This window comes from Malurus melanocephalus, unplaced genomic scaffold (genome assembly GCF_030028575.1).
Source record: "Malurus melanocephalus ecotype Western Australia unplaced genomic scaffold, MMel_1.1 scaffold_89, whole genome shotgun sequence".
NCBI classification, from domain to species: Eukaryota; Metazoa; Chordata; class Aves; order Passeriformes; family Maluridae; genus Malurus; species Malurus melanocephalus.
Genome location: NW_026623321.1, coordinates 1,903,177 through 1,924,895, shown reverse-complemented (window position 1 = coordinate 1,924,895; position 21,719 = coordinate 1,903,177). Strand labels below are relative to the sequence as shown.

Genomic DNA, 21,719 nt, shown 5'->3' with positions numbered 1-21,719 from the left:
CCCGCCGGGGGAGCGGAGCGGGCGGGGCGGGCACAGGTGAGCAGCAGGCGGTGCCGCAGGCCGGGAGCGGAGGGGGAGGCGGGTGGGCAGCGGCCGCGTCACCGTGAGAGTAAAGCGAGTGGAGACGGGGGGAGACGGGTGGGCAGCGGGCGCGTCTCCGTAAGAAGAAGCGGTAGCAGTGAGGGGCGCTGAGGCGCTGGAGATGATGGATGGATGGATGGATGGATGGATGGATGGATGGATGGATGGATGGATGGATGGACGGACGGACGGACGGACGGACGGACGGACGGACGGGCGGGCGGACGGGCAGACGGGCGGATGGATAGATAAATGGATAGATAGATGGATGGAGGTAGGCGGAGCGGGCGCGGTTTCCCGGTAACTACACTTGCGGACCCGACTCAGTTACCGGCAGCCCCGCAGCGGCCGCGCAGCGCCTCCCCCGGGGCGCGCTCCCGCGCGGCTGAGCCGGCCCGGTGCGGTGCCGGTCCCGCCGCAGCTCTGCCCGCAGGGACTGCGGGAGCCGCCGAGGGGCGGGCGGCTGCGGCCCGCGGAGCCGCCCCAGCAGCGATCGGCGGGAGGACGGTGGTTCCCCCCTGTCCGATCTTCCCCCGGGGCGGGCCGCGGCGCTCCGGGCCGCGGGGCTCGGGCGTGCGGCGCTGCCCGGCATTTGCCCCTGGCCCCGCATAACCGTGAAGGAAGCAAGCTCAGCCCTGAGGATGATCGCTGAGGCCTTTTCCCACTCCTCCCCGCTAACATGGCAGTGAGGAGGGATCTCTGCAAATGGAGAAGGTGTGGCTAGGTCAGCTCCCTTCACAAACCAAATTCTTCCTCACCTGATGGCACCAGCAACAGGCAGTGTCCTCCCGACCCGCTTCTCCAGCACCACGGGTTCTCCCCAGTYTGCTCCTTCCACCTCTGCTCTCTGAAATACTCACAATTTCTCCCTAGCCCTTTGTACTTTCTTCACCCAAAAAGCTTCTCTGATCTCCCCAGCATCCTTACACCCCTCCCTAGGATTGGCAAATTGAATTTTGCTGATCCCATATGAGCCATTTTGATCTCATCCTCGTGCCTGGAAAATGCAGTTTTTGTCAGCATTGCTGAGAAGTCACTCAAGGCAGCTGATCAGTCTTCATTAACAGCAGTACCAAAGAATAGGTAAGTTCATTCATTTTTCCATTCACAACTTACAGTCAGACTAAGGAAGGAAAAAAAATAAAGATGAAAAAGTACTTCAGACAGAATGTATTTTGCTTGACCCTCTGAAACAATTAGCAGGAAGTCTACTCAGACAAAGTCAGCTTACAAAATAAAATCTATGTTGGAAAGACAAAGGCAGAAAAAAAACCCCAAACCACTGTCTGAATATATGCAGCTATTGTATATTTTTCCTTCATGATATTGAAGTTATTAATATCTRTGGTGAGCATGACACTGCTGAAATGTAATCAATCATAGTCCCCTCCTCTCTGGTGCCTGAGGCCAGTCTGCTCTGGTGCTACAATGCTTATCACTGGGTACAATGCATTAGATCTCTGCTGAGGATGAAGTTTTTCCACAGTTAGAATTCTTCCCCTATTTCATTCACTCCTTTCACCTCCCCCATATATTTCCAAACCTATCAGTTTCCATCTAGTTTTTCTGAATGACTTACTAAAGATACTTTTCCCTACATGTCTACACTCTTGTAATCTAGGTTGTAAAAATACTGGGAAACAATAMGTCTGGCAGTATGTTAACCAGAGGTGTTTCATCATCTCTAAAAAGCAGATTTCTAGGGCTAAAAATGGAAGGAAAGGAGAAACAAAAGCACATTTCAATGAGAAGAGTGGTATATGAAGACACGAGTCCTGTTTCGGGTAAATGTTTGTAAGTTAGTGGCTGCCCAGCCAACTGCTGTCACCCCCAGGCTCCTGTGCACTGATCCATCAGGACAGCTGTCCTCAGCAGTTTCACCAAACCCCACCAAACAGCACTTGCACCTCAGCCTGGCCTGAGAAGATGTATTACTGACACAGCTGTGGGCAATTTCTTTTCCTCTGTTCTGAGAGTCTGGTTTCATTTTAATCCCCTTCTCTGTCTCACCCACCCACCCAATCTAAATCTGTTCCCTGAGAACCTTCTTCCTGCACTGAGTGAACTCTGCCGTGGTTTCCTTTCCAGTGAAGATTTCAGACAAGTCACATTGACTCTTCTTGCTTTATTCCCCCCGAGTYTGTCCATCATTTTATCTCAAGATCAAAGTCATATCCCAGGTCCTAGCAAATGCACATTTGGCATTCCTTTCATTAAGCTACAATATCATCTACATCAACTTGCTTTGACTTCTGCCTCAGGGTGTGATTCCACAGGCAGGTGAGCAAGTCCTAGCACTTACCCTGCCTGGAAAGCTGCTTTCCAGTTCCTCATGGGTTTGCCTTATGCTGCTTTCATGAGGTGATGGTTTACGAGGATCTGGCAAGCACCCATGCTGCTGCCAGACATGCACAGCAGGAAAAAAAACTGGAAAGAAGGATTGTACCCGAGTGTCCATTCATTCACTCCACAGAACTATTTTTCTGTCTTGTGGCTGTCTCACATGTCCTGATGCCACCAGCTCCCTCATTTTTTTAATTTGAAATCAWTATCACTTAGCTGCTGGAAGCAATACCTGTCTTGGCACCTACAGCCATGCTTCATCTGTCATTTTTAATATAGTCAGTTTAATGAAAGGATAGACACTTCACCATCTTTTGGTTCTTAATCACACCTTTATTCRTTATATTTACATAATATTATGTGTTATTTGTATTTACATAAATCTCCATATTTAAAGTAAATTTCATTCTCATTAGAAGTTGAGAAGACTTAGTTAGACTATCAGCTCTCAGCTTTCACCCAGTTGCTCAGCTCTTCTGTACACTAGGTTCTATGCAATAAGGAATTCATCAACAGTGAACAGTTGCTAGTTTTTATCAAGCCAGTAATAAACTTTCTAAAACCAGTGAAAATMCCAGTTTATCATATGGTACCAGAAAAGCAATTACTTTACATTTTGAAGAAATACATGGTTTAATTAGAATAAGATTTCATAAGAATTATCTCGTAGGAGGGAAGTGGCAGGACAGAATCTCTGAACAAGGGACTGAAACAGTATAAATCTCGCTGTCGCCCACAGTTTCTGTCCTTGCTTTTCCTGAGCAAATTCCCACTGCTGCTGCAAGGAATTGGAGATAAATGACAACATAAATGGTTTTGTTTTCTTTGAAATATGCTTTTTGACAGGCTCTGAGTATTTTTTCTGAGCATTGTGGGTATTAAACAATAAGGCTACAATTTCATGTCGGAAATTGTGTAAAAAATTCGTTTGGTAAGTGCTGATTTAAATGCTGGTCTGAAAGACCTTTGTAAATTTGTTTTCATACCTGTTTGGGAGAGGGAGGTATTTGAATATCTAGAGAGAAACATGGATAGATCATTTACATAGCCAGGTGTCTCAGAAGAAAGGAGCAGTAGGAAACAGCCCCTCGCAACCTCCTAAATTATTTGTGTGATGGGTGAAATTATGTGCCACTCTGTTTATTGCGGGGCTGAAAACCTCCCCTCCCACGGCCCCTGTTGTGAGGGGTGTGCTGGCAGAAGGGAAGGAATGTTGGACCTGTTGTGTTCTGTAGGTCACTGCCATTAGCAACTTGTGTTTGCAAAACAGAGCTTCGGTGCTGCCCAAACTAGGTCAAGGATGCTGCTGGTTTAAGTGCAACATAAAGCTCCCTGGATTTTTTTCTTCCTCCGTTCCTGCAGTTTTGCCATGAATGCCACAGGGAAATTCTGATGCCATAATCAGTAAGCATGTGCTTCAAGGCGAGGACCACGTATTTCTGGGGTTGTAAGCCAAGGTGAATTGGGAACAGACCAGGATCCATTCCTCCAGTGGTGTCTTCCCACCACGCCCTGCACACRGTCAGAGTGGTCTCTATCAGTCTGGGCAAGGATGGGTGGGGAGGAAAACATAATTCCAGCAAGGCTAAAGATAGTGACCTTGTGCCTGATAGAGGGGCTGATAACAGCACAGAGCAAAACAGTTTTAGAATTAGTCTAGTTTTTAACAAGTTTTTACCACTCTGAGGCTTCTATCATAACCCTGAAGACCAACTTATGCTGTATATTGTTAACTGTTTGTGTTTTAAGMGACAGCTGTGCAGCAGTGTTCATCTTTTCTATAAGCCATTGATGAATCTGTTAAACCTATTTTACCAGATGTTCCCTATATCTCTACATARATATAAAGATCTTATAAATTATAAATATTGGAACAGCATCTTCCAAAGAAACAGTGCTTATAAAATACAAAGCTATTGTCACTGTCTTACCTGCTGAGTAAATGTATTCTTTTCATCAATTAATTATCACGGATGCAGATTATATCACAGTAGGTAATGTGCCCCTGTCGTCTTCCTTAGCTACCACTTAAACCAGTTAAAATGAAAAAAAACCCAACTATAAATCTTGTCAACTAATGTCCCACTTTCATTTAAACATCACCAAGCACCAAATAATGCAAAATGTCTCCCTTTTGTCTATTCCTATCCTCAGAGGTGTCATTGGCAATCATGTCTATCCTCCCATAAAAAGGCTCTGAAAAAGGAACTTCCACCTTCTCTTTCTCTGATCCTTTCTAAAATCCTTATGTAATATCTGGTGACCAACTASTATCACCGAAAGACACGGAGAAACTTCCTGCATGCCCCTTGCAGGATGTGTCTTCAGCTGTGGAAAATATGCAGAAGCCTGTGAAGTTCATGAGTGGGAGATGTTTACAAAAATAGTATCTGTATCAGATCTATAGAGGCAGGAATCATCCTCCAGGGACTGTTGCTCCAATATGCTTCACTGCTGGCCTCCTGCCACTGGCAGTTTGGATTCCCCAGTAAAAGCTACTTTTGGCAGAGATCTCAGTAATTGCTTCATAGAAGTAATGTAGTAGATGCCATAAGAGTTAATTCTACATCAAGCTGTATTAGCTACTGATAGGATTTTCATGTGGACTGAAAAGGAAATGAGATAGCAAAATGACTCATGCAGTTCTTTCTTCAGAGCTCCTTTGGTGCAGAAGACAAACAGAAAGGTTTTTTTTATGAGGTTTTAAAGAATGAAAAAAAGCAGTGCCAATGTCGTTCAGATCCTGAAAGTGGTGCAGCTTATCTCATGTAAGTAAAAGGCTGGGTCCTTTCAAACTGGGAAAATATTTGAGGCTGTGTGAATCAACTGATGGGACAACAAGTGGAGAGGGGTAGGATATGTTTGCATTATATATTGTGACATAAGTTCATGCTTATCTGCACTTACACCCCAGCAGACTTGATCTTGTTCTTCACCCAGAGACCATAAAAAACTTTACTTTATGGGAGCATGTTCRTCCAGTCTTCAGTGCTGAGACAGAACTAATCAATCCACACCCTCAASAGTGTATTTGTAAAAAAATCCTCCTGGGTATTTTGTCCTATATTGCTGAAGAGACGTAATGGTCAATGCCAAAATATTTCTCTTTTCCTCTGTATGGTGAGTTCTCAAATTTTCCTATGCTGCCACAGTAGAGACACATACTTGGGATATCCTGGCATCATCCGTTGGAAACTGAAAACTGACAGTGTCCCAAATTAAGGACAATCTTACTCAGAGGAATTAAATACTTTGATATTAGCCAGATACCTTAAAAGCACAATCATTTCAACACAAGTTGAAATTTTAAAAAATATTCCTGAAACAAATTAGAATTTCTGCAGTGGGCAGGTATGTCTTCCCAACACATAAAGCCCAARCCAGCAGTGGGCCAGCTGTAACCTAACAACAGGCAGGACTCACATGCAGGCTTTGCTGCAATATCAGTGTTGTGTGACCTCGCCTAATTTGGCACTATTTGATTAAAAGGCAGTCAGCTTCCTGTATGACACCTGGGTTTGTGGCATTGGTAAATATTTAAATAAATGTTCAATACTCTTGTGTTCACCATTCTTTTCTTACTTTATCTTGATATTTGCCTTCCATTAGTTTTTATTAAGAATTTGTAGCTTCATGGTTTTTTAGAACAGCATTGCTGGTTTGCAGGTTTTTGGCAAGTGTAATATCCTCTCAGCATCTTCATCCAGGTTTGTTTTTTCTCCAGAGTCATGCAGAAGTGTCATGTGTCATGCTGAGATATATATATATATATATACACACATATATATAAATCTCAATTTTGTGCAGTTCCCAATTCAAGACTTTGCAGAAGGCATAAGAATGGAATTTGCCATCTGGAGCTGTGGCAGTGCAGCTTGCTCTGGTGGCATCTCCCCCACGCCTTTGTAGCACACTGACCTACTGCATGTGACCATGCATCACCTGCCACTCCAGCAGGAGACCCGGCACTCTCTGGAACTGCAGCTCGCTGTCAGAGAGTTAGCAAGTCTAGGCTGCCTCATCTGTCACAAACTTCACCCACTCAGCAACCCTATTCCGGCAAGTATCTTTCATAAATCTATTCTGCATCCTTGTATGTCCTTACCTCRTGTCTGAGCCAGCTAAATGCCTGCTCACACAGAGTGAGACTGGAGGTAGGCTGGGCCATGCTCTGAAATTCCAGTTTCTCCTGCCATGGCCTGGGGCTTTTTTAGCAGCAAGTGAAATGGGAAGATCAGGGAATTCAGATAAGGGACTCTTTCCCATTCCCTCCCTGCCAGGAAGGGCTCGGCAGATGCCAAAGAATGAGGAGCAAAAAAGAAAGAAAATTCCAGGTGTGTGAAAAAAGGGGAATTTGTTGAACCTCTAGCTGTCACTCTGAGAATGTGAAGGTTCCTCATCATATGGAAGGTAGTGAAAAGAGGGGAGGTCTGAGGAGGTTTTTTGGAAGCTCAAAAAGGCTACTCAATATGCATTGGGAAAAGAGACACCACCAATGACATAAATGTGAGGTGTATATTAAGGTGCAAATATCTCTGGTGCAGTCTGAGTCTTATTTTGCCTTTTTAAAAACATTTACTTCATCCTCTACTGATGTCTCATTTCCCAGCAGTGAAGCATACAGCAGCTCCTTCTCCTAAATGTCAGTTGAATCTATACTAGTGGTGTTGCTCAAACTGCATTTTTAAAAATAATCTGCAAGCAGTTAATGTGCTTYTTAAATTCCTGGTGTTATGTAAAAAGGCACAATATTTTTAGCCTTACAAAATATCAGTTGTCATCTTCTCACTCTCTCCCTTTGATATATTGGAGATGGGGGACTAGAAGCTCTGAGAAGCTGTGGATACTAGCTGTTTTAAAAATAAGGTGGGGAGTTTTTTTCTGCAATGTGGTTTTGGAGTTTTACAGACCTTAATAAAAACATACAAAAATACCCCAAACCTTAAAAGCAAGTCTGAACAAAGAAAAGTACTTCTTMTTTTAAAAGCTACCGATTCTGTCCTCGCTGCTGAATTTGAATGTCTGGAATAATGACAGTATAATGTATCCTGAAGCAAAATATCGACTTAAAACTGTTCACTCATGCACTGACAGAATGGCCCTCATATTAAAAAAAAAATTCTCCAGAAATTACTCTCTAGCATAGAGCACACAGCTGTTGTGAGTAGGCTCTGGCAAATCAACATTGACTCAAACTATTTTTGGAATCAAGTCAGGCCTGCTGCTGTTTCTGGAAGATGTGAATACATCTACCTGCTCTGCCCTGCTCTGCTGCAGTCCATAAGGGATATGGTGGGATCCAAAATGCTTCCCTCTGTGCTTATTTGGAGGTCACCTTTCTGTTTCCATCTGTTTAAAAGTCTTGTGAGGGCTAATGTTTTTACCTGCTGACAGCCACCTTGATAAGCACATTTGGACCTTGCTGCTTTCTCTGTTGTCTACTGAAATTTGAGGAATAGGGTCTGAGAAGAGGCTGCCTCGCTGCTTTTTCTTCTTACTGTCTTGCAACCTTAACATTCTGATGGTACTTTCTGGCTGGGAAACATCTCCTATCAGAAGCAGCTCAGGAAAGAAGAGAATCCTGTCCTCAAACTTGCTGGGATCATAGGTGATTCTTGAAAAAAATCCACCAATGCAGTTCAAGAGATGGCTACTAGAAAATCTTGGAATAATGGTGTTTATATTTGCACCACAGTCTGTGCCGTACTATGTATCAATACTGGGCTAATGCAATGGCTCTTTGGTTTTATCTGCTCTCACAGAAGGCTGCTCTTCCTTTCTATCTCTCCAAAATTGGTTTTAATCTGCAATAGGTAAGGAAACATCATATTTTCATATTTACCACTTCTTCCTCAGTTTACTGTCAGCTGGGAGAAAATGTTGAATTTACTGTAGATGAGGAGAGTTCTGTTCTCATGGTCCCTGGAGTCACATAAATAATTGCTATGTTTAGGAGAGTGGAATTCTTCAGGCACAAACTATGTTACTTGAAATTCCATTCCTTGCTTGGAGGTGCAGGCATTTGGAKAACAACCATTTCTGAGTCAAAAGCAAACACAAGTGGAGACTCTTGGACTCTGGTATAATCTGCTAAGACAGAAAAGCAGGACRCAGCGTACTGTAGGCTTCTCATCAGTGTAGACTGAAAGACGAAATGAATTCTGAGTCTAATGAGGGAGTCATTCCAGCCTCACAACCAAGCCAGGGGCCTGAGAATATGCAACATTAAAGAGTAAAAAAGTCTGCAGTTTAGTGTCCCTCTGATCTTGACCGCAAGCTAAGGTCATTAAGTTGAATTTAGGCTTTTGGCACCAAAGGGCTGATATCTGTCTGCAGTGATATCATCTCAGAAGTTAGAGGCAATGAACAGCATCAACCAGACCTTCATCCATATTGCTCACAGATGAACTGTGCCCTCTACCCTTGCTCACAGATGAACTGTGCCCTCTACCCTTGCCAGTCTCCTTCCCCAAGAAGACTCAGTGACACTGTGTCGTCTAGCCCCTGTGGAATGCCTCCTTTTGGAGCTTAAGAGGGAGTGGATTCAGACAGCATCCCATATGTGCATTTAAATTTGGACCTCTCTGCAGATTTCCTCTTTCATGGATCAGGACAAAACAGGAGAYATTTTACTGCACTGTAGAAATGCAGGCTGTCCAATGTGTCCAAAGCAAGTGACAAGTGGAACTAAGGCAGTCCTTCCCTTTCAGGGTGTTGCATCTGAGGAGGCACTGCTTATCTGTACACTGACTGCAAGTAATATGTGGCTCTTGCATGTTTCAAATTTGACACGCTCTTACACAAATCCACGATATTTTCTGGTTTACTGCAAAACCAAATACAGCCCTCCTTTATCACAGCTCTTTTTTTTTTTTCCAATATTCTTAAGATAGAGGCTTGATGACCACCCTGGGAGGACAGAGTTTTGGAAAGCATGACCACGAAGGCCAAATAAACAGGAAGCAAAAGGATTAGTGCTTAGGACACAGTAATCCTTCTCATGGCATTGAACACTATTTACCAAGGTGTTGGGAAGAGGGCTGTTGGTGGGAAGCCCAAGAAAAGCAACACAGAAATAGCTTTGTAAACATCCCGTTGGTTTCTTTTGGTAGCAGCAAGTCTTAACAGTGTCTCTGAAACCATTAGTCACTCTGCAGAAAATGGTTTGATAGAGCTTTCCTCAGAACCTGAGCCTATTTTCATTAGCAACTTGATGAGATTCTGCTGGCTTAGTTTGCAGRCATCTTTCACTACCTGCTGCTCCCAGCTTTTAGCCAGCACTGTCACAGACATTACCTAGGACTCAAGAATCCCAGGGAAGAAGTATATTTGCATGTGAAGCCTAAACACAGATGACCTTCATGTAGATTGCAACTGGCCAAATRCATATCTGAAGTGGTTTATATGGAAACTGAAGTGTTTTGGGTAACAAAGGTTAGAGGTTCCAAATTCTTTCTTTCGTGAGCCATAAAAGCAAAGGGTCAGGTTTGCCAAGTACCATGGTCATCATATTGACCTTCATCAAGGCAACTGAAAAAGCCTTGGTTGGAGGAAATGCACCTCCACAAATGTACAAATAGTCAATGATTCGGTAATACAAGATGGAACACTTTGAGGACCTCTCCTGCATTTTGAGCAATAGCTGTGGCTACTGATCTCTCAATATCACTTGGACYAGCTGCAGAGCACTGGCAGTGGTGGCCTGTAGCTGCTGCTACCCTGTCCTCCAGTCAGTGGCTTCCATACARTGCTCGATCACTTTGCTGGATACAGAAGGAGCTTAGCACAGATCTTTAGTAAGGCCCATTGCACCTTGTATTTTCAACCTACTGAAACTCACACTCTGCTTGAAAACCARCTCTCTCCTATAAGTTGTCACTTGCCACAGACTCCTAGCTGCCCCCGAAAGGATAGCAGCTCCACTGCAAGGCTCTGCTAATTTTCCTGAAAACTCCATGAAACAGTCACAGATGTTTTGTCTGGTCATCCTTTTGTTCAAACTGTCAGTAAATTAACTAACAAAGGTACTAATAACCACATGTACTAAACCTGGGAATTGCAGRCAACTTCACATATCCCCACACCTTTTGCTTTTGGATAACTGGAAAGCAAAGGCTTGAGGGGCTGCAGCTCTTAAAGCTGTACTCAGATGGTGATTTACTGTGCAGCTTGTGGATAACATTTGGCCTTATTTTTTTTATCAGACTGTTGGACCATATGCCTGTATTGTCTGTTTGRTTGGTTTGTTGCTTTGCTCCAGGGCCTTGGTTCCGTGTTCATCTACACTGTGTACACAGTAAGTTTTGCCAGGACTGCAGTCTGGAATTAACCAATTGTTTGGTTTTATGAGATGCTGGGTTGCTGCCGGATCCACACCCTGCAGATAATGGACTACACCAAGCTTCGTTCCTCCTGACCAGAGCAATTTGCTTGTGTGTTCCTAATGTGCTCACAAGCCCAGCATGCCCTGGCACATGCCTGGCTCATCTTTGTAGGCACACTACAAAACACAGAGTTAACAGACTCCAAAGCCTGTCCCCGCTTATTTAGCTGTATCAGTTCTTAGGCACTGGCACAAAAAGTTGCCATCTGGGAGTGACCAGGATCCTGTTCCAGGTTAATGTTAATGAGACTGTAGCTTGGCATCTCTCCCCCTTCAGTAGCAAGCAGCTGCACCAGATGCTTCCCTGAGAAGCCACAACAGARCCATGTGACATAGGAGGAGGCTCAGTATGAGATCAAGAGAGCTGAGAACCTGCTTTTGCCTCTAAGCTTTGTCACAAGGAGGATGGCGGTAAGAACCTTTTTCCCAAGAAACAGCATTCTCCCTCTGACACATACACACACTGGAATTATTCCTGGGGCTTTTTGTCTRGATCCCCCAGAAGTACCTATATCTGGTTACACTCGTCTGTAGGAAGGAACATGGCTTGTCTCTGCCATGCTTACCACTTTACATAAATGGAGAAAGGAGACTTCTACCCTGAGAGAATGGTACTTGGGGGGAAAGAGGCTTGCACCACACACAGGAACTCTTCAATTAGCACACTGACAGATGTGTTTCTTTGACAGTTCTGACAAGCAGTAATATTTGCCACAGAACAGCCAAATACGTCACCGCTTGTCTTGCTGGTGGCAAGGGGTGGGGYGTACGGTTGAGGAAATGGTAAGGATGCCTTGGAATGTGGAAATGGCAGCTTTCCGAGCAGAATGGGCTCTGGCACCCATCCATACCCAGCCACACACATGGGCATGCTCCAGGACCCATCTCACAGCTTTCCAGAGTTGCAGAACGGGTCGTACAGCACCTGAGGGAAGAGATATCCACTGGGACAACCTGCTTGGATCCCTTGTTGTTTGGGCACAGAGCCCAGCAGCAGCGAGCAGGAGCTGTGGGAGGGCTGTGTGAGAGGAAGGAAGCCTGCCAGTGAGCCAGCCCCAGGAGCCACGGAATTGCAGGCCACTGCCTGCTGGGGAGCAGCGGGAAATTTTGGTGGAAGGAGATAAGGAAACAGCAGTGGTAACGTCTGAGAGCTGCACCTCCTGCTCCAGAGCCCCTGTCACGGCTCTGTCTAGGAAAGACCTGCCAGCTTTGCTGGAAATGGAGCTTCTTCCCTGGACAGACAGCACCCCAACCCCCTGTTCTCCTGGCTACCTGGTTCTGTTGGCCAGTTCATGYGGTGGCATGACCAAGGTCATAGCACAGATACTTTGCTCCCTTTTACTTGTATATGGCTGATTTGCTCCACTAAAAAWGTGTTTCATGACACCACAAGGGTTTGGGTTTTTTTTGTGTTTTTTTTTCTGTTTACAGCTTTTGGGCTATTCTAGTGTTTTAGTCAGGACAATCTGGGCATGAGTGGGTAGAATGCCTTTTGAAGTGTGTGCAATGTGCCTGTGTACCATGCAAACCTTCACAGTGGGGTTTCAGCACCTACAGTGGAACTTCCAGAGATCACAGAGGCTCTGTAGCTGCTGAGCAGCTCCCCTTCTTGGGGAGGGACACTTGTGATATGTGCTGTGCACTACAGACTCAGTTTTGAGGAGAGCCAGCACAGAGACATTACAGCCATGTGTCCTGGGTAGCTGGTCATTCAGGGACATCTCCAAAACTCATGACCTCTGCAAACAGCGTTGCTGACTGTGTGCCAGTTGYACAGAGCAGGGAGATGACAAGGCATGCAAGCACTGCTGTCTCAKGAGGCTCTGGTATCCCCAGCACAGCTCTCTGTGTGTGGCCTGGCTGTCAGCATGCATCTCACAATGGCACTAAGGCACTCCAACCTGAAACTGCTGTTTGGTCAGGAAAAAGACGGCTCTGCACATGTCACGGCCTCCACAAAGGGTGTGAGCAGCAGCCTGGCAGRGGACAATCTGCGCCAGATGTCGTCTTTCACACGAGGGAGTGAGGAGCACAGCAGGACAGGCTGTGCTGTGGGAGCACAACAGATCCTAGGAGACCTCTTACTAGGGTAAATTACATAGAATCATAGAATTGTTCAGGAAACAATTGAAACAGTTGGAAAGGAACTCTAAGATCCTTGAATCCAGCTGTAACATCTGTTGGCCCACATGGATGTGGGCAATTTGCTGCAGGTGGCCCTGCCCTGGACAGTGTAGGCCTAACTCCTTGGCCTGGAGACCAAAGCAGATCCATTATTGTCATGGTTTGAACTGGGCYGAAAGCCAAAGCACCCAACGATGTTCCCTCCCCCTCCCCRCCACCAGAGAGGCAGAAGGGAGAGCAAAAGTCCAATTATCACTAAAATTTATGGCTTTTAGATAACATAATTGAGAGAAAGTTATGTATATGCTCCAGAAAATGATCAGACAKGCTGAATAACTTAAGTTGCAAAATAGATTTATTACTAAAAGCTACTAAGAATACTACCACACCAGGGAGGGGAACAGAGATAGGGAAAAATTTCCGAGAAGAAAAAAAGCGGACATTTTAAGACCTGTTATTCTTTCTGGGAACCTGTCTCTCCCAGGTCGCCCCTCTCCACACCTCAATGCCTTCCCATGCGCAAGATGGGCAGGGATGAAAGTTTTAACATAGATCAAACTATTCATTACAGTTATCATCCAGCATTATAGGAGAAGAGTCCTTATAGCTCCAAGCTGTGGAAGTTCTTTTCCCAAGAAACAGCCACTCTATAACTGCTGRTGGCATGAGATTCTTTTTCTTTACTTTGCGGGAGAAAGGAAAATAGTCCTCCAAGGYCACTCTCTCCAAGCTCCTGGCAGAACACAGTTTTTTCTAAGCATCTACTTGCTTCAGACATGGCAGGGGGGCCACCTCTTCCCCTGCAGAACACTATTTCTTCTAAGCATCAACTCGCTTCAAATGTGGGGGGGCCACCTCTTCCCCCATTTTGGCTTATGATCAGTCCAGTCCTCAAAGGCCAGGTTTTTATCTTGGGTGCAGGGCCTCTATTTTCTATACYGGTCTCCCATTGAAGAAATAGCTTTTTCGAGACCAGCTTGTTTTCTCCATGTTTGAGYGCCACAGCACAGCACAAGAGAACCTGTCTTCTCCTTACTGTGTTCTTGGGTCTCCATTTTTTTTCTTACATCTCCTCACCCTCCTCCTCTGTCTTCCCTTGGTGCATGATACTAACAAMTTAAAAATTAAATGGCGGCCACACTCTGTCTTGTTTTGAATTCTTCTTGAGTACAAGACCATACGTCATCACAGAGGTGTGRCCAGGACCAGCAGCCTGTCCATCAACCTCAGAGCCACAATGGATTGGTTCTGAAACACAGGGGACAAGGCTCCTTTTGCTGGAGAAGAAGGAAAAAGCTTCTAGAACTTCCTCACAGGAGCCATCTTTGTGGTTTCTTGGTCCCATCCCCCCACCACCAAAAAAACAGATCGAACAAAACCAGGACAATTATAAATTCCCAACCCCTCCAGTTGGCCTAGACATGGCATTTAATACAGCATGGGAAAGCTGATTAAGTAGCAATTTAATATTAATCAATGAAACGTGGTTAGACTAAACAGCAGTTAGGTGATTAAAGAAGCATCAGAGATTCAACACAGATATGAGCCAGAACTTTTCATTGCTTAGGAAAAACATGGACTCCTGTGTGGCATCACTAATTGTTAACTAACTCATACTGAGATAAAACAGCACTAATTGATCTGTTGATATGGATGGAAATTATACAGATGCAGACATTTTGCATTATTAGCACAAGTAAAGCACCRTCCAGGTCTCAGTTTGCTTTCCTCTGACCCTAAAGACATACTTAACACAAAGATTCCCATCTCCAGCTACCTAAACCATACCTGGCTAGCAAAAAAAGATTTTCTGCCTGACAGGTTTTAATTCCCTAGTAATRCTCTTGCAAATAATTCTTCCTTTTGTATTCAAGGACTTACTTTTTTCTTCTTACATGTTTTTTTATTTTCATTTTAGAGGCATCTAACCAGTGCTAGCACACTCCTCATCCCAGTGCAGTACATGAATTTGGCACACCCCTTTTGTGTGGTCTTAACTCTTTATTTGTCACGGCATTACATGACTGAATTTCCAGCAAAGAGTCTTTGTAACAGTCAGTTAAAATTTGGACTCTTTGAGATGGCTGCCTTAAACTCTAAGCTTTTATTTGATGGCCAGTACTGGGGCTTGCTTCCTGTCATTTGCCTCAAAAGAAACAGCCAGCAAGAACTGCATATCCTAAATCCACCAACACCTGATTTGTAGTGAGCTGTCACTTCACCCATGGTGACAGTACATTAGCACCACAATACACTCCAAAATACCAGATCACTTTTATTCATGGCATGGAACAGCCAAAGTGATTTCTGCAGAGGACTGCTGCTAATTCCAGAAATAAGGTCTGGCACAAGCTAAGTGTACCTGCTGATCCATCTCTGTACCCAGATAGCTAAATGACTCTTCAGAACYAATATTTTGCTTCAACTAATGAGTGCGACTACAACTGTGTACTTCTCAAGGCTCTAATTTTCATTTGCAGCAGAAAACTGCTTATTCTTTCGAGCCAGTAATTGCATGAAGGAAGATTGTTAGCGCAAGGAGATTGTTATTTTCTTCCTGGAGGAATCAAAACTAACAGGGAAGTTAGTTAATATTCATTTCCAATTACAAAAGCACAAACTTKAAATTCACTATGAGGCAAACACAAAATCAGATTAGTTTTCTCCATGTGTGTTCTGATGTTTTCTGATTTGAGAATTCAAGTTTTCACACGTGTAACCTACAAAACACTTATTTGTATTTATTTGTTTCTCATAGTGAGGAGTTAATACAAAATGTCTAAGAGGGCTGCTTTTCTTTTTCTTATTCCCACTTTCCTTGATCTGCCATCATGAGCTTTTAACACCCACACACTGGTGAGAAAATCAAACATGCAAGCATCTGGATTTATGGGTATGTGATCAGAAAGCATGAGAGCATGGATTATTTTTTTCATGTTCACTCAGCACTTTTTTAATCTTGGTCTGAGACATTCATTGTTTTCTCTTAAGTCAGAGCTAGCCCAGGGAACAGTGGCAGTTCTCTGACGTCAGGCTGATTGTGTAAGGTGTTTTGTGATGTTCCAGAATTTGGTTAGCAATTACGCAGTGAATTCTTTTTAGCTCTTCACTGACATCTTTACCTGAACAAGAGGGGAGAAGATTGTCTGCACTAGAAAAGTGACAATGTTAGAACATCCATCACAGAGATACATTCCTCATCCTAAATAATTACTTTGTGCATTAATCGTGGGAGGTAACGGACCTAATGCCATGCCTACAAAAGCAGCAGTAAACAGGATTATTTAGCACCCACAGAAGAGCTATGTATCTCTAAGAAATTCAGAGCTATAACTCAGTAGTTCAATGTTTGCAGCTGTGTAAGGGGTGAGATGTTCGGTGCTGTGCACTGCAATGGGTGGCATTTTCATATGGAAGGTAACACTGAAAAACCTCAGATGTTTTTCCGGCTGTATCATCTGGTTAAATAAAAGAAATAACCTCTTTGTACAAACTTTATGTGCAAAATTAAAGATTAGTTTATATTGGATTTAAACCCTGGACTRTCTCTTTGCTCTCTAGCAAAGCTCTCCAATGTGAGCATTTTGCAGTAGTGCAGACCGGAGTCTCACTGATGCGGTTTGTGGCTTACTCACCCACCCACAAGTAAATTATCAGTACTGAAAGATACCTGTGTTGATAGGTAAATCTGTGGAGCAGACAAGCCCCATATCCCCTGAGTTTTACAAAATACAGTAATTCCCCAGAGAACTCGCAACAGCAGGGGTATTAATCCCAATATTAAGGCCAGGTTCCAAAGTTAAAGTACAATGTTTGCACAAAGCACAGGATATTGTCCTTTTTTATGCTMCTCTTTCCCTGAGAGGCTCTGAAGCGAAGAGGCAGCAAAGGCTGGTGTTGAAAATTACATGTTCTGTTGGGCTGGGTCAGGCTGCCCCTGTTCTAGAGCGGGCTGAGCCCCCAGCGAGCACTGGGATAAAAATAAAACCGATGCAACCCAACAAAGCAATTCATGTGGATCGTGTTTGATATGAACCAGCTTATAGTGTTTGCCTTGCAGCCAGTGCAAGGAGAACAAGTCGCTTTTCTGCACGGTGGAGTSATCTGATGTTTGCTTTAATTTCTGGCAGAGCGGGGCAGCGTGAGTCAGATGCTCTCACAGCTGGCTCGAGCGGGGAGCAGGCCAGCAGGGACCCTGACTCACCACAGCCGCCGCATTCCTTCCGAAAACCCAGCTCAGCGAAGGCAAGCGAAATCACGGGCCGGGGGCAGCTCCAAGGTTAGGGAAGACGGGAGGGGCAGGGCTCTCCTTGCGGGGGACAGGCAGCGAGCCCGGCCCGGGGTGGGCGCCGAGGGGGCCGGGAAAGCCCCGCCGGCCGCGTCTCGCCCCCTCCCCGCCGACAGAGCCCGGGGCCGCTGCCCCGGCAAGCCCCRGCCCCCGTTACCTCATTGCCACATTCCCCAGCGAGTGAGCTCAGCTGTGCCGCGGCCTCGCGCCTTTTATGGTCAAACAACTTTGCCTGGGCGAGGCTTTTTTCGCGAGTTGGGAGGAAACGCCGGGGTTCGGCAGCTCCTCTGCCTCTCGCTGCTGCTGCTGCTGCTCCCGGCGGGCGGGCCGGGGCGGCCGAGGAGCCCGGCCCCGACAGCCCCAGCGCCTGGGGTGGCATTTCCCGCTCCCCCAGAGGTGAGTCTCTCCGCCCGGCTCGGCGACAAAGCCTTTGTCACTCGCTCTGGGGATGGCGCGGGGTGCGGAGCGGTGCGGGTTTCCTGCGGCTCCCGCCCGCACGGCTCTCGCCTCGGACACAGCATTGCCTTGCTCGGCGAGGCTCATTACGGTCGTGGCTCGTGGGGCTGCTTGACCTTCTACTAAAAAGCAGAGTGGCGTGTGTGTGGTGAGTTTTGTTCCCTSCCGGTGGAATGGAGGCGACTCGGCGGTCCCGCACAGCCCCGGCAGCGGGGCAGAGGGAGGGGGTGCCGCTGCCGGGCTCTGCTCGGGACAGGCTCTCTTTTGTGTGCGCACGGATGAGCGAGACACCTCGCCAGCCTTTTCCCAGATGTGYTTGAGAGAGGAATATGGGGCCCTTTGTGCATGAGATTTGCCTAGTTTATGAGTTTCTGTCTCCCTGGGAGTGCCCTGAGAAAGTACTTGATAAATTGTAGAACTTGCTAATGTTTTAAATATGTTTGCATAGCTTTTTGGAGTTTTCCCCCGTTTCCCCTCYCTCGCATAGAGAGGAGGCAAGTCCAGCATCTGTGAGAGAAGTTTGTAGCTCCGAATAACCCCTCCCCCAGTCCGGTTGCTTAAAGGCTTTACCTTGCAGCTTGCATAGCTGATAGATTTCGCTCTCTTTGAAGCTTTGTAACTGTGGGGCAGGCTGGGAGAACTTTCTGGATGAAAAGCAACATAACTCCGTTTAATCTATTCTTAATATTCTTGTTTGTGGAGGTTTCTTGGGGTGTTTTTTTTTCTTTTTTTTTTTTGTTCTGTTACTCCCCTCAGTGGAGGAAGTTGGCCGATGGGGGAAGTACAGATATGATGTATAGAACTACGATGCTGGGCTGGCTTTTATAGGGTGGCTGCTGACAAACTGCTTCTACCAACAGAAGTGCAAAATGTCACTCGGCTCACCACTTCTTCAGGTTCTTCCAGCTTTTGCTACCCCAGGAAAGGAACAGTTGTTCCAAGTGGTGTCATGGGATCGAAGAACTGAAAGTTGTCTGGATGCGTAACAGGGGCAGACTCACCATGAGACCTCTGARGAGGTGACCCTCTTGCTGAAGGAGGTGTACCTTGGTTCTGTCCTTCTTCTTGCTCTCAGAAAGAGTGGATGAGGCAGCTAGGTATCCTGAGTGTGTCCTTCGGGGCCATCTTTCTTCACAGTTCTACTTGAGTCATCCTAAATGCTGTTACAGCAGGTAGAAAAATCTCTCCCCTCAGGGAAAATGTGAGGATGAGAAAGATTTGAGATTAGTTCTGTTGGCGTGACACTCCCTCTCCCACAGCGCTCACAAACTGCACCACAGAACCYGTGTGAGTTGAGTGTTTCTGGTAAGGCTTAGATGGTATTGGCAACACCCCAGGGCTGGAGGGGTTGACTCTCTTCGAGGTCAAGCTTCCTGAGCCAGTTTGGTCTGTGTGGGTGGACTGATAACCAGAAGTGAGGATGAGCAGGGGCAGCTGCTGGATGGAGGCAGCCCTGAGTAGAGACTGTCCTGAGTGCGACACAGCATACCGGGAACTGGKCTGCTTTGGGTTAATGGAGATAGCAGCTGCTGGTAGCAAAGCCAGTGGTTTTTTTTGTGAAGCAGCCAATGTCCCCAGACTGTGTGTTGACTGACCCCGTGATTAGARGTGACATTGTCACTGTAGCGTTCTGTTCATAATACTGTCAAATCTGGTAGAACTACTGCCAAGTGGTCCATTAYACCATAGTGAAATAGTGCAGCATGAGGCAGAAGTTTCTAAAGAAAGGCTGGAGGTCTTTTGAAGAGCTTCTGAAGCTTGGTGGGTGCTGCAGAATGGGGGGAGTTGGTCGGTCCCTTCTGACTTGCAAGTCTGTTGACCCCTAGAAGTTAGTAGGAGYGAGGACAAACCTTGCTAATTACTCTTCGTCCTGGCCCTTTCCCATTCTAAATCCAGTGGGAATGCTCAGCACAGCTTTTTGGCTCTTGCTTGTCGTTGTGGCCTCATTCTCCTTTTGAAAAATCCAGATGAGTTTGTCCAAGTGTATGCATCTTATCAGCACTGCACAAAGAGAAGGAAAAGTGCAGCAGCACGGACTTTCTTTGTCTGTGTTGCCACACTTTTGTGACCTGGGGAAAGCTGTGACAGATTACTGCTGTGCCGTGCCACACGGCACGGAGTCGTGGGAGCGCTTAGAATGGGGCACGCAGATCTTATCAGCAGCCAGGGGTTAAGCGGGGGTGGGCGGATGTTTGTGGCACCAGGGCTGTCTGTGGCAGCAGCTGTTATTGTCCGTGTGAGCGGCCGGCAGTGTGGAGGGCACCGATTCGGACGTGCCAATGTGAAATGCTGGCGCGGAGCCCCCGCGCTGACGGCAGCTCCATTGTGCTGGGGTGTTAGGAGGGCTGCGGGCATGCCAGGCTGTACAACAAAGCGTCTGGCTCCATGGAGGCTTCTAGCGCGGGCGAGACCGCTGGCCGGGATCGCAGCACCGGGAGAATCCTGGGGATGTGGCTGTCCTGGGGAGCGCCGCGGTTCCCCGGCCAGCCGGCCCGGAGAGCTGTCCCGCTCTGCTGGAGCCGGGCGAGGGGCAGGTCGGGCGGGATGGGCGGGGGGCGGCATCCGGGGAGCGCTTCCTGGCGGGGGCGGAGCGGAGCGGAGCGGAGCGGGCGGCGGACGGGGCAGGAGGAGACGCGGGGTGGCATCGCCCGGCGCCGGGAGGCTCTGTCCCGCTCTGCCCTGCGGGCTCCGGCGGCATGGAGGGGCCCGGAGGTAAAGGGGGGTGCCGGGGGAGAGGGGACATTGCTGGCGCTGTCACAAGCTGAGCTCGAGAGGAGCCGGCTGGCGGTATCGGGTAAAGGGGGAGAGGGAATGCTGACTCCACTTCTGGGGGCATCCTTTGGGGTGCGGGGAATCACCTTGCTGGTCACCGCAGGTGCAGAGTTCTGGTGCCCTGGAAATCTGGGTTTTTCTCCGCGGCGAGAGCCCATTTGTGGTTAATGCCATCCTGAGTTGGAATGGTGAAGTGTGACAGCTCATTCGATCTGTGCAGTTTCTGATCCTCCTTTTTCCTGTGCTGGTCGTGTGAGTGCACTGCTTAGGCACCTCAGCCTCTGGCCTGACTTAAATTCGTGTATCCCTTTGTTTCACATATCCTTCTCAGATCATTTACACTCTGGCGATGGTGTGACTTCATATAGGTTCCTCCCTCTTCTGCTAGGTGCTGAAAAGATGGCCTCCCCAGGTGCCCCAGGGACCCGCATGACGTCCACAGTCAGCATCAACATTTCTACCCCCTCCTTCTACAACCCACAGAAGAAGTTTGCTCCTGTGGTTGCCCCTAAACCCAAGGTGAACCCCTTCAAGGCTGGGGGTGCGTCAGAATCGCCGCTGCCCCCACCTCCTGGATCCGGTGCCCAGCGTGCTCAGATGGGGAAGGTGGGGGAGATGCCATTACCACCCATGTCCCTGCTGGCAGAAGGTAGGTGAAGGCTGGCGTGGCAGATGTGAATGTGCATTTCTGAATTCTCAGGGCGGGAGGTTTGGAACTGGGCTGAACATCAGAACAGGGGCATAACTGCTATAAGTGATGGATACTCTTGGTGTAGAGGCTGGCAGGTTCTATAATGAGCTAAATGTGTCTCAGAGTACTTAGTATATCCTTGAGGAAAGGAGGGGGAGGCTGTCCTGCGCTGCACTGAGGCTGGAGGAATGTAGTGGATTTTTTACAGTATTCCCTGGGTGCGCAGTTGTGTAATTGCAGTCAGTTTCTGGCCAGCATATCTGAGAACAACTATGTTGCTGAAAAGTTGACCCTGATAGTGATGAATCATGCTGTTCTCCTTGTTCACTGCTCCCAGCTCAAGTTGGTTTTCTCTGACTGTGGAGTTCCTTCTTGGGGACTCTGCAGTTGCCATTTTTGATGCTGGAGAAATAATGTGAAGTGAAAAAATGGTGTCAGTGACGATAAACAGGAAGTGAGACTTAGAGTTTAGTTTGTATGGCTTGTACAGTTTGGTACTTTTTCCTAGTGGTTTGGGTTGGGTTTTCCTGTGTAGAGTGACTTCTTGTTTCACTGTGGTTTTCTTTCTTTCTTTTTTTTTT

General features: G+C 46.7%; 1 protein-coding gene across 7 annotated transcripts in view; it reads left to right on the top strand.

Annotated features, from left to right (window-relative positions):
• The first annotated feature begins 863 nt into the window (after positions 1-863).
• The window catches only part of ZYX (zyxin), a 28,943-nt gene continuing 8,087 nt past the window's right edge, over positions 864-21,719 (top strand). For 2 of the 7 annotated variants that reach the window (XM_057368268.1, XM_057368267.1), the window contains exons 1-2: positions 17,024-17,210; positions 20,836-21,096. In XM_057368268.1, the coding sequence (XP_057224251.1) occupies positions 17,039-17,210; positions 20,836-21,096 (433 nt within the window). In that variant the 5' untranslated portion in view covers positions 17,024-17,038. The other 5 variants (XM_057368271.1, XM_057368272.1, XM_057368273.1 and 2 more) reach the window with 5 other exon arrangements.